The 13493-nt window shown below is 44.2% G+C and overlaps 1 protein-coding gene across 1 annotated transcript in view; it reads right to left on the bottom strand.

Annotated features, from left to right (window-relative positions):
- Positions 1-11615, bottom strand: part of LOC311103214 (centrosomal protein of 112 kDa-like) — a gene marked incomplete at its 3' end in the record, with an annotated part of 51873 nt that extends 40258 nt beyond the window's left edge. The window contains exons 1-6 of the mRNA XM_084144757.1: positions 11565-11615; positions 10850-10955; positions 10540-10730; positions 10146-10309; positions 1801-1888; positions 408-488 (exon numbers count right to left, since the gene is read on the bottom strand). Of these exons, the coding sequence (XP_084000883.1) occupies positions 408-488; positions 1801-1888; positions 10146-10309; positions 10540-10730; positions 10850-10949 (624 nt within the window). The 5' untranslated portion in view covers positions 10950-10955; positions 11565-11615. The remainder of the gene's footprint in view (positions 1-407; positions 489-1800; positions 1889-10145; positions 10310-10539; positions 10731-10849; positions 10956-11564) is intronic.
- Positions 11616-13493: the final 1878 nt, after the last annotated feature.

Raw genomic sequence — 13493 nt, 5'->3', positions numbered from 1 at the left:
TGTGCCTGATTTTATACACCTGTTAGCAACGGGTGTGGGTGAATTAGCCGTAGCCACTAATTTGAAGGGGTGTCCACATACTTTTGTATATATAGCACAGGAGGTTGGTGGCACCTTAATTCGGGAGGACATGCTCGTTGTAATGGCTGGAGCGGAATAGGTGGAATGGTCTTAAATACATCAAACACATGGTTTCCATGTGTTTGATGCCATTTCATTTGCTCTGTTCCAGCCATTTTTCTGAAATGTCCTCCCCTCAGCAGCCTCCACTGATATATAGTGTATGTTATGCAGCACAAACATGCTTATCTGACTAGAATATGGAATCACGTTGGCTCTATTCATGGCATTTCTATCTGCCACGTTCAACAACGTTTGGCTACTAAACGTGGCCCTGGCAGACATACCCCCAGGTTCCAGCTGTTGAGGCGAGCCTCCAGGTCACTGTCGTCAGGAGACGGCACCACTGGCTTCCTGTGGCCATCCACCTAGGGACCAAAGAGAATAGGTGATACTGAGTGTGGGACAACAAGTGCACATACTGTTTAGTAGGGTGTGTTGTATTCTTAACAGCCAGCCCCACCCAACTGCTTCTCCAACCCTTCTTTACTATACTCTCCTCTCCTCCCCTGCCTCTCTTTCTCCCCCCTCCTCTCTCCTTTCCTCCATTCTTCTTCCTTACTCTCCTCCCCCTCCTCTTCCCCTCCCTCTCCTCCCCTCCTCTCTCCTTCCTTACTCTCCTGTTCCCCTCCCTCTCCCCCTCCTCTTCCCCCCTCTCCTCTTTCCCTTCCCCTCCCTCTCCTCTTTCCCTTCCCCTCCCTCTCCTCTTTCCCTTCCCCTCCCTCTCCTCTTCCCCTCCTCTTCCCCTCCCTCTCCTCTTCCCCTCCCTCTCCTCTTTCCCTCCCTCTCCTCTTTCCCTCCCTCTCCTCTTTCCCTCCCTCTCCTCTTTCCCTCCCTCTCCTCTTCCACTTCCCCTCCCTCTCCTCTTCCCCTCCCTCTCCTCCCCACACCAGATGTTTGGCCGTTCCAGACCATTTCCGTCCCCGTCCTGTCCCCCTGCAGTCTAAATTCCAGTCCAGGGGTCACAACGCTCTCCCCTCTGTTGTTTTGCTCAGTCTTTTGTTACAGGGCGTCCCAGTCCTGAAACGCTGTTATATAATGTGAACATTACGCAAACGTTTCCAGGGTGCTGCTGTTGATTCAGGATCAGGTGTTATGAACATTTTGTACATACGTTATAATGTGAACATTTCCAGGGTGCTGTTGTTTTAGGTTCAGGTTTTACCTGGGGTTGGGGCTTGGCGAGAGTGAGATATCTAAGAAAGATAAATATCTAATACATTCGAGAACTGTAGTCATTTTTTAAACCCGATTGAAATCAGGTGGAGTGGACCTCTCCCTCTCTCTTTGTCTCTCGTAACAGAACTAGGCACAGTGCAAAGTTAACACCTCGAATTACACAGACAAATGATGGAGAAGAAATACCAGGCTGATTAAAATGGTCATAGTCCTGATTCATCGCCTGTAAATGTCACCCACAGTGTTTATTGTCATTGATATTGAGGTATGCCAAGTAGTGTCACGTACGGTGAGTGTAATGGCATACTCTCTGTACCGCAGCCATTCAACCTACTGTGTGGAAATACTATCAATGGTATGATATGATGGAGAATGTCATTACAGAATAGAATATGTCCTGCCTGAAATGTAAAACTCCCTAACTAAGACAAAATAGGGTAAATGTAAATTAGTTGCCAAATAGTGACAAGACGTGACAGAGTGTTATAGAGTGCTGCTGACCCCTTTGTTGTGGTCTTCGGAAGAGCGTTTGACTGGGCTGGAGGCCAGGGGCCGAGATGGAGACTTCTCCTCATTTAGCCGTCTTCTCCTGGAGAGAGAGGGAGGGAGAAAGAGACAAAAGAGAACATGAGAAAGAGAGGGTGGGAGAGGGAGATATATAGAGAGAGGGAGGGAAGGAGAAACAAAGAGATAGATGAGAGAGAGAGAGCGAGAGAGAGAGAGAGAGAGAGAGAGAAAGAAAGAGAGAGAGAAAGAAAGAGAGAGAGAGAGAGAGAGAGAGAGAGAGAGAGAGAGAGAGAGAGAGAGAGAGAGAGAGAGAGAGAGAGAGAGAGAGAGAGAGAGAGAGAGAGAGAGAGAGATTTACATTAGGAAAGATTGAAGAGAACAACTAAATACAAAGATCTGAGTGTTCATGTATCACTGGTTATATTACAGGCAATAGCTTCACTCAATCACTGGCTTACATTATGTCTATCAATATCATGTGTAACTCATCAAATGTGAGTCATGCTGTACAGATGTAGGATCTTTATACTTTGACCTGTATTGTCTCAGCAAAATAATACTGCAGCAACATGATTGGAACGTTTAGTCCATAATGTTGCTTGATCGGTGGTTAGGCTATTAGCTGGTTAGGTTATTTCCTGCGGTGCAGGAAAATTCTGAGCAACAAAAGAGTGATCAAATTAAGATCCTACATCTGTACTTGGCTCATTTCTGATGCAGCTATGCTTTTAGCTCAACGTTTTACTCTCTTCAACAAACTAACACCCTTGCCTCTCGCACTTGACTTTTTCCTACTAGCACTGGCTTTGCTGATAGCTACTTTATTGAGGAAAAATGTAATACTATGACTGAGATGTAATACTAAATGACTAAAATGTTCTATCAAAAACATCCACATGAACCATTTCACCCAACAGTGTGTGTGAATCGATGATGTAGTCCCCACAGTGACCGTACGTACATACCCCAACCAGAAGCCATGGATTACAGGAAACATCCGCACTGAGCTAAAGGGTAGAGCTGCCGCTTTCAAGGAACGGGACTCTAACCCGGACGCTTATAAGAAATCCCGCTATGACCTCCGACGAACCATCAAACAGGCAAAGAGTCAATATAGGACTAAGATTGAATCGTACTACACTGGCTCTGACGCTCGTCGGATGTGTCAGGGCTCGAAAACTTTTACAGACTACAAAGGGAAGCACAGCCGCGAGCTGCCCAGTGACACAAGCCTACCAGACGAGCTAAACCACTTCTATGCTCGCTTCGAGGCAAGCAACACTGAAGCATGCATGAGAGCACCAGCTGTTCCGGATGACTATGTGATCACGCTCTCCGTAGCCTGATGTGAGTAAGACTTTTAAGCAGGTCAACATTCACAAGGTCGCAGGGCCAGACGGATTACCAGGACGTGTACTCCGAGCATGTGCTGACCAACTGGCAAGTGTCTTCACTGACATTTTCAACATGTCCCTGACTGAGTCTGTAATACCAACATGTTTCAAGCAGACCACCATAGTCCCCGTGCCCAAGGACTTTAAGATAACCTGCCTAAATGACTACCGACCCGTAGCACTGACGTCTGTAGCCATGAAGTGCTTTGAAAGGCTGGTCATGGCTCACATCAACAGCATTATCCCAGAAACCCTAGACCCACTCCAATTTGCATACCGCCCCAACAGATCCACAGATGATGCAATCTCTATTGCACTCCACACTGCCCTTTCCCACCTGGACAAGAGGAACACCTACGTGAGAATGCTATTCATTGACTACAGCTCAGCATTCAACACCATAGTGCCCTCTAAGCTCATCACTAAGCTAAGGATCCTGGGACTAAACACCTCCCTCTGCAACTGGATCTTGGACTTCCTGACGGGCCGCCCCCAGGTGGTAAGGGTAGGTAACAACACATCTGCCACACTGATCCTCAACACGGGGGCCCCTCAGAGGTGCGTGCTCAGTCCCCTCCTGTACTCTCTGTTCCCCCATGACTGCATGGCCAGGCACGACTCCAACACCATCATTAAGTTTGCCGACGACACAACAGTGGTAGGCCTGATCACCGACAACGATGAGACAGCCTATAGGGAGGAGGTCAGAGACCTGGCAGTGTTGTGACAGGACAACAACCTCTCCCTCAACGTGAGCAAGACAAAGGAGCTGATCGTAGACTACAGGAAAAGGAGGGCCTAGCAAGCCCCCATTCACATCGACGGGGCTGTAGTGGAACAGGTTGAGAGCTTCAAGTTCCTTGGTGTCCACATCACCAACGAACTATCATGGTCCAAACACACCAAGACAGTCGTGAAGAGGGCACGACAAAGCCTATTCCCCCTCAGGAGACTGAAAAGATTTGGCATGGGTCCTCAGATCCTCAAAGAATTCTACAGCTGCACCATCGAGAGCATCCTGACTGGTTGCATCACCGCCTGGTATGGCAACTGCTTGGCCTCCGACCGCAAGGCACTACAGAGGGTAGTGCGTACGGCCCAGTACATCACTGGGGCCAAGCTTCCTGCCATCCAGGACCTCTATACCAGGCGGTGTCAGAGGAAGGCCCTCAAAATTGTCAAAGACTCCAGCCACCCTAGTCATAGACTGTTCTCTCTGCTACCGCACGGCAAGCGGTACCGGAGTGCCAAGTCTAGGTCCAAAAGACTTCTCAACAGCTTCTACCCCCAAGCCATAAGGCTCCTGAACAGCTAATCATGGCTACCCGGACTATTTGCACTGCCCCCCCACCCCATCCTTTTTACGCTGCTGCTACTCTGTTAATTATTTATGCATAGTCACTTTAACTCTACCACATGTACATATTACCTCAACTACCTCAACTAGCCGGTGCCCCCGCACATTGACTCTGCAACGGTACCCCCCTGTATATATAGCCTCCCTACTGTCACTTTATTTTACTTCTGCTCTTTTTTTTCTCAACACTTTTTTTGTTAAAAATAAATGCACTGTTGGTTAAGGGCTGTAAGTAAGCATTTCACTGTAATGTCTGCACCTGTTGTATTCGGCGCATGTGACCAATACAATTTGATTTGATTTGTTGCCTGTTCAAGAGGATAAAACTTTACAGAATGTTCAAATAGAAATGGATTGTATAGATGACTGACACAATTCCTTTTTTTATTGTACAAGACAAACGAAGTCTAGTCATTACTAGTAATGGCGGGGGGGAATCAATACATTAGAGTATCGCAATATTATTTTTGACAATATTATTTGTAGGTAGTTAACTTTAGCTAGCTCTCGTCAGCTGTACCTGCGCCAAAACTGGTATTTCTTCTCTAGCTTGCTATCAATCTTATTATTTTTTAAATGGTGAGCCAACATTTTCAGCACTTTTATTTCCATGACTGATCAAAACTCGCTTTTACATGGCTCTCTCTTGTTCCCCTGCAGCAGACAAGGTGAGCAAGATGTTTGGAACATCGAATCGCAATACATAGAATCGTGAGAATCGCAACATATATCGTATCAGCACCTAAGTATCGTGATATTGTATTATGAGGTCCCTGGCAAGTCCCAGCCCTATTCATTACATTTCTATACAACCCAGCAGCCAGTGAGAGAGAGGGGACAACAATGGGAACCTCTGCTGACTCTGACAGAATCAGGGCACTGAGGGCAGTGTAACAGTGTTTCCCAACTCCAGTCCTCCAGTACCCCCAACAGCACGCATTTTTGTTATAGCCCCGGACAAAAAAGCCTGATTCAACTTGTCAAGGGCTTGATATTTAGTTGACAAGTAGAATCAGGTGTGCTTGTCCGGGGCCACAACAAAAAGATGTACTGTTGGGGGTACTCGAGGACCGGAGATGGGAATCACTGCACTCGGAAACATCCTAGCAAAACAATTTTTCTTCCATTTCATGCCTACTGAACACAACCCAGAGAGAACAGACAACAATGAGAACCTCGGCTACTGATTCTGACAAGCTATGCTTCATTAATTAGTATTACCAGCTAATTAAGCACATACACTGGAGGCAATTACACCGGCTTAACAATGATTTAATACATCTGCACAATTAGGGAAGGGTGGAGACGATCGGAGAAAGAACAACCAGTAATGTACCGAGGTATGGGATGAAAACGTCCAATTATTTCTCTAGGGCACTTTTAACTACAGTCATTTAGGCCTATATATTCACTTTCTTGTCTTTCTTGTATCCTTAACACTCCAGAGTTCTATTAAGTACTTTTTTGTCAGAAGACAATGACAGTTTGACCACAGAAGATCACTTGCCTTTCTGAGGAAAATGTATGGGGCATAAGAGGGAGATTGAGAAGGTGGACCAGTAAAATTCAGCATCAGAGCCAGGAGGGGGAGCTCTCTATGCATCTACATTCTGTTATAAAGTGAGCGAGACTGAAGGATACAAAACTGGTATGTTCTCAATTACAGTGTCGGTTGAGGTCAAACTTATCATCATGAAAGCATATTTTGTATCCTTTGTGTGTCTCCCTACCAGCTGTTAAAGCAGCCTACGTGAAAACTAACAGGCACTCTTTCTTCCCCTCAAGTATGCACACACACTCACACACACACACATACAGCCGTGAAAGGCAGACCAAGCGAGCGATGCAATGTCGGGCCTCAAAGTCAACAGGTGGATGAGGATAATTGAATCAGATGTGCCTGGAGTCTGAGGCCCAGAGATCAAAGCTGTGCCAGCCAGGCAGGTCGGGGCTAGGGGAGAGAGAGGGGAAGTGTGTGTCTTTGCTGCTGCAGCCAGTCTTATTAAAACAGCCTGACATCTATACGCTTCATCCATGACCTCCAGGTGCAGGGGCCAGAGGCCCCAGGTCTCACCCTCAGGCACCCCAAGGAAGGTAGCCCGACCCTGGGGCACAAACAAGACGTGGACCCCTTAACTCAACCACCTGGAGGCAAGGTCAACGGAGAGACTCTTGCCTTGGAGGGAAAGACCTGAGGCGGCTAAACAGGTCGTTCATGAAGGCTGTTTGATGTCTGCTGCTGCAAGGACAATGTTACTGTCACACTTGACAAGGGAGAGGGAGAGGTTAAGGGTTCTCATGTGTGGAACTCAGATGATAGACAGAAGTCAGAGTGAGTAAAACAGAAAGCGAAAAAACAAAAGAGAGGAGAGAGAGAGAGCAACGGAAGGGATTCACATAAGAAACATATAGGGGTTAAGAAATATGCTGCTAACCACCACCACACATTCATCCTTCCACCTTTGCCTGTTTGCTATGAGGGGCGAAAGACCAGAAATTCCCCTCATCTTTAGTAACGAACGCAACACTTCCACACATGCCGAGTCAACATGAGATTTGTGTCAAGATTCAGCTCCCCCAACACATACACACACTTCGCCTCTCTCCCCCTTCTCTCAGAGCTCTCCAAGGCACGCCAAAGACAACAAACAATGTGTCAAGACAGTCATGGCATGTTTAAGGCCTGATCCATAAGTGACATGTGAGTACCAGGAGTCGGCACGTAGGCTACACACCAGAGCCTCTGAGGATGATCTCTTAACCTGGATCAGCTTGCTATCCCCATTCCTTTCACACAGGAACAACTAGACTTTATCAGTTGAGAACAGAGGTACAGAACCATCAGGGTTCTGCAGGTGAGTAACGCCATCCTGTGGCCAAATCTGGAACTTACTCACTCCTGTCAAATATGGTGTCTCTCTCCTAGCCAGTTTAACAGAGAGTTTCTAAACCCAGAGGTCCAACATCACGATCCATCCAAGATTTTAAGAAGGTGTTCCTAATGTTTGGTATACTCAGTGTAGAACAGGACTGCCGATATAGAACAGGATTGCTGATATAGCCTAACCTGCAAGCACCCCAAAGTTAAATGACTACTTCACTTATCAGGTTTTAGGACATGAATTACGGCTGTTTTCAGAGTTAAAAAAACACCCCATCACCTGATTAATGGCATGAGGCAGAGATCGAAAGATCAAACATCGCAAGGAGTCAAATTAGGTCCCTAGAGTCTTATCTAAATGGGAGAGTCACATTAAAGAGCCTGGGTACTAAGTCATTTTCTCCATCAGGCCTTAGCCTGTGATCTATACACTCTTTAAATGCTCTTATCCCAATCAGACACTAGTCAGACAAAAAAATCCAGCTCTTCAATACAGCCAGTGTACTTAGGCTAATTGAGGTTACCGTTAGGCATGCTTGTGTAACTGGTCGGATTTGAAACGAGGACATCTCGTACATCATGCCAACGGCTTTTCAAAATCAAACTTATGTGTATCTTTAAAGTGACTATACACATAGGGACACAAACAGAACCGCAATCAATCTACCTGAGCTGAATGGTTCTTTGGCTCAAGATGCCACTGAATTTTCCAGTGCAAGCAACTAGTCGTCCCGTTCAACACATGCTTAATAATCTTCTCCAAGAACCAGTCACCACTGTCCCAACATCAACCTTGGCCCAGATAAAAAAAAATAAAAAAAAGTAGATTCAACAAAGCATTAAAGGTCTCCCCCTCCCTCCCCTCTCATTTAGTTGGGCCTTCCCACTGGGCACAGACATCATTTCAACGTCTAGTTTTGATTTACATTTGGGTGAGTTGTCAACTAACGTGAATTCAACTTGAAATCAACCAAAAATGTAACCATGTCATTGGATTTAGGCTAAAAGTTGGGTGAAAAGAAGACTAAATTCCCTTACGTTGATGACTTTTTGCCAATCCAATCAGTTTTCCACATTGATTCAACGTCATCACATTGAAATTATTTTGTTGAAATTACATGGAAACAATGTTTTTGCACAGTGGGTAGTAGCCTAGTAAATAGATAGGCTATGTGCATGGCTCAACATTAACGCTTGTTGATAAGCAAGTTACTAGAGACGTTTTACTGGTAGACTGACTGAGAGGGTTCAAGGTTTCCAGACTACTTAAGAACCTAGAAACAGGGAGCCTAGGGACCATACAGTAGCCTATACAAAAAAGCAAGTGTCCACTGTCCATATCTGATTGCACTGTCATGAGATATTCTGTCAAGCTGCTGAAAACAATACAGATTTGCGCAAAAAGAGCACAACCATGTTGATGATGTTTTGTGCAAATTCAACGAAATAGCTACATCTACGCAACGGGACTACGTTAATTTAAAAAACTGTTAAATGTAACTAAATGTAACCAACATAATCCCCAAAAGTAATTATTTATCATGAGGGCCATACACAATAACTAGTAATGCTGCATACTCCAAGAAAGGTTAAAATCTCACCTTTCTGGAAAAAAGCTATAAATTGCTGAGGTGTAGTCACTTTTGAGGACACAAGCTAAGTACACAGTACAAATATGATAAAAATATGAAATATGTTATATGATGTATTTCCTATTCAACAAACCTGTATGAATAAGGCTTGAAATGACTTATATCCTTTCTAAATATAGTATAATCAAATTATAAAATGACTAAATATAAGATTTCACCTTCCTTATAACTGTAAAATACATATTTGTATGTTTAGTGTTAGAGAAAATATGTATATTTCCTAAAGGTCTCTCTTAAGCAAAACGTCTGCCCCCATCGCTGTGAATGTCTCAGAGCTTTAGCTTGGCTTCCTGAACTCGTTAGGAACTCACCTTTCATCTCATATTAATCTTGTCCCTCTATGACAAACAGGAAGTGTTGTTTGTTTAAAATCTATTAATTATTTTTTGATTAATGGCTATCGAAATGATCTCTCCTACAGCGCTACAATGTAAGGATTGCAGGCATGTGCTTTGTCAGTGGCTGTGACTTAGGGTTCAGCCAGGAGTTGCTGGACAGTTGGAAGAGCCAATAAAATGGCAGGAGGGCCATCCCAGCTTCAAGTGGTTTCAGATTTCACATCCTACGTCACACTCACACACACACACACAAAATATACTACTGTGCCCCTGTGAACAAGGGCTATCGCTCAGTGCAATGCGGTTTATAACATACAGTCAGATTTAACAGGTGAACAGAGAGTTTATCTTTTACATTGAAGTATGTATACAACTACTGTAAGTAGCCTATTATATAAAAATGAAATAAAAAACATGTTGAGTAGCATAGACAATGTTTCAGAATTCGAGGGCAGTCCAGCATATTTAGGTTGGGGAAAAAGTCAATGCAGAACCACGCAGGTTTAGGGGACTTTACATCGAAGAGGTTTTTAAGTAAGAGGAAATAACTAGGAAACTACGTTGACTCAACCACTTTTGCCCAAAGGGTGAGGTGGTCTATTCCAGATTAAACACCTGTGTGTGTGTGTTTGAATTCAGCAGACTTCTACTGTAGCTAGCATGCATACCAGTTGAGTATGTAGCTTAAGCGCTAGTTTATGCAGGGCAATAACCTACCTGTGTGTGTTAGAGTAGGCTGTGGGTGAGGAGCTGGCCCTCTCTCTGAGCTGGCTGTCCCAGGAGTCGTCACCCTGGCCCAGCTCTCCTGTTACCCAGTCAGGCAGGACTGCAGTGCTCTGATCCAGGCCCCGGCCACATAGAGGCTCATCAAAGTAGATGGACTGGCAATGAGAAAAGGTGCAGAGCTGAGTTTAGCCACCTAAAACAGTAAAAAAAACGTATAACATACAGGGCCTACAAAGTACTATAAAATGGCATACCATGAATTAAACAAACAAACATAAACAGCATGGGCAGCCTACTAGCAATATAGAGCAGAAATTATACTTCTGGAATTTATAGTACCTTACATCATCATTGCTCTTTAGTACTATATATAGGATTGTTTTACCATATATGTTGGTAGAGTCCTGAGACTGCCTGACTCTGGCTTGTGGCTGAAAGGGCCCTCCAGGACCCCTCTTCTGAGCATATGCAGGAGAAGGCGGGAGTACATGTTGCGGTTCTTGCGTCCCATCAGGCCCGAGCCGGATACAGCTGGGTCACACAGCTTCTTGATCCACAGGGCACATCGCTGGCGCTCTACGGTCAAATAGGGAGCAAGAAATTACAATCAATGCATTACTAACTATTAACACATAAGACAATTACAATTTATAGAACACTTGCTTTTTAGTTATACAACTCATTTTACTGTAGACCTGTCTTGTGGTGGAGTTTTAGGACATATGGTTTCATGTCAACCAGGTGATGGTCAAACTCTGAGTCCAGTTTCTCCCACGTCTCCTCTTGTTTGTTCATAATGTCCTGCACATTGGGAATAACACACATTTTAAGTGTTACTTTCGACTGCTTACCTTTTCAACGTTATGCGCATGTGCATCACAAAAACCTCGCGCAGAAAGTTATCAAAATAGAGGTTTCAATACAAATTTGGCAACTCTTTGCTGTTACTGTCATCAAATCGGCAACCCTGCATAGAACTAACTTTGGAAGAGTTAGCTACACAGACTCAGTGAGCCACCAGCTCAGCTGGCTAATAACTGCATCTAGGCAACTGAACCGTCGCTAGACCCTATGACTTGCAAAGAGAAAGTGAGGACGGCATATCTATCCTACCATCTAGCTCTCACAACTGAATATGATATAGCTAGTTTGCCAATAAATGTGCAGCTATCGATAAAGCTAGCTAGACAATAACTGCAAATTATTTGTTAGCTAGCAATCTGGCTAGCATCAGTTATGTACTGTTAGAGTCAGCAGCACTTCAAAACGACAAAAACTGGCCGCGCGCTTAGCATTCACTGCTAATTTGTGTTAATTTTAGTCGCAAGTTAGATAATTACGATATATTACACTTCAAACTAACATTATGCGATAATACTGGAAAAAGTTGAGTTATTAGCTTGTTATTACCAGCTTTTGCAGATCCAAACGGTTCAAACTTCTGCTTCACAGACTGCGTCTTACGTCACATCCTTTTTCCGTAAACAGAAAACGGGAGCGTCCTTGTTGTCATAGAAATTGTCAATCAAAGATGACGTGGCAACAAGTGCTCGTGCTATCGTTTCCAAAATGATACCCTTTCTGTGCATTTGCAACATGTTGCATTGAGTATAGAGTTAAATAGTTTTACAAAAGGATGTGATGCAGACCTGGGTTCAAATCATTACTATGCATTTGTACACAGGTCTGTTTGGTTCTAGGTAAAAAATGAAATAATTGGAAACAAGTAGCTGAGTCTAGGCCCATTTGTACAACTCTATGTAAATAGTTTCAAATAGGTCTATTTCCAGGATTTTTCCCTTTGTTTATACTTTCAAATACCTATAAGTTGTTAGATTCGACCACATTATTTTTAAATACTCAAAGACAAAGAAAATAAGTATTTAAATACAAATGCATATTTTTTATTTATTTTTATATTTAACCTTTATTTAACCAGGTAAGCCAGTTGAGAACAAGTTCTCATTTACAACTGCGACCTGGCCAAGATAAAGCAAAGCAGTGCGATAAAAACAACATCACAGAGTTACATATGAGGTAAACAAAACATAAAGTCAAAAATACAAACAGAAAATATATATACAGTGTGTGCGAATATAGTAAGTTATGGAGGTAAGACAATAAATAGGCCAGAGTGCAAAATAGTTACAATTTCGTATAAACACTCGAATGATAGATGTGCAAAAGATGATGTGCAAATAGAGATACTGGGGTGCAAATTAGCAAAATAAATAACAATATGGGGATGAGGTAGTTGGGTGGGCTAATTTCAGAATGGCTCTGTACAGGTGCAGTGATCGGTAAGCTGCTCTGACAACTGATGCTTAAAGTTAGTGATGGAGATAAGAGTCTCCAGCTTCAGAGATTTTTGCAGTTCGTTCCAGTCATTGGCAGCAGACTGGAACGAACTGCAGTGGCGCAGTGGTCTAAGGCACTGCATCACCATGCTAGCTGTGCCACTAGAGATCCTGGTTCGAATCCAGGCTCTGTCGTAGCCGGCCGTGACCGGGAGACCCATGGGTGGCGCACAATTGGCCCAGCGTCGTCCAGGGTAGGGGAGGGAATGGCCGGCAGGGATGTAGCTCAGTTGGTAGAGCATTGCGTTTGCAACGCCAGGGTTGTGGGTTCGATTCCCACGGGGGGCCAGTATAAAATAAAAAAATAAACAAAATAAAAAATAATGTATGCACTCACTAACTGTAAGTCGCTCTGGATAAGAGCGTCTGCTAAATGACTAAAATGTAAATGTAAATGTAACTGGAAGGAATGGCGGCCAAAGAAGGTGTTGGCTTTGGGGATGACCAGTGAGATATACCTGTTGGAGTGCAGACTACGGGTGGGTGTTGCTATGGTGACCAGTGAGCTAAGGTAAGACTGGGATTTGCCTAGCAGTGATTTATAGATGACCTGGAGCCAGTGGGTTTGGCGACGATTATGTAGTGAGGGCCAGCCAACAAGAGCGTACAGGTCACAATGGTGGGTAGTATATGGGGCTTTGGTGACAAAACGGATGGCACTGTGATAGACTATATCCAATTTGCTGAGTAGAGTGTTGGAGGCTATTTTGTAAATGACATCGCCGAAGTCAAGGATCGGTAGGATAGTCAGTTTTACGAGGGCATGTTTGGCAGCATGAGTGAAGGAGGCTTTGTTGCGAAATAGGAAGCTGATTCTAGATCTAACTTTTGATTGGAGATGCTTAATGTGAGTCTGGAAGGAGAGTTTACAGTCTAACCAGACACCTAGGTATTTGTAGTTGTCCACATACTCTAGGTCAGACCCGCCGAGAGTAGTGATTCTAGTCGGGTGGGCGGGTGCAAGCAGCATTCGGTTGAAGAG

Source organism: Coregonus lavaretus, assembly GCF_964263955.1.
Source record: "Coregonus lavaretus genome assembly, chromosome: 28".
Classification (NCBI taxonomy): domain Eukaryota; kingdom Metazoa; phylum Chordata; class Actinopteri; order Salmoniformes; family Salmonidae; genus Coregonus; species Coregonus lavaretus.
The sequence above is the reverse complement of the archived record's forward strand: the minus strand, read 5'-3'. Positions and strand labels throughout refer to the sequence as shown.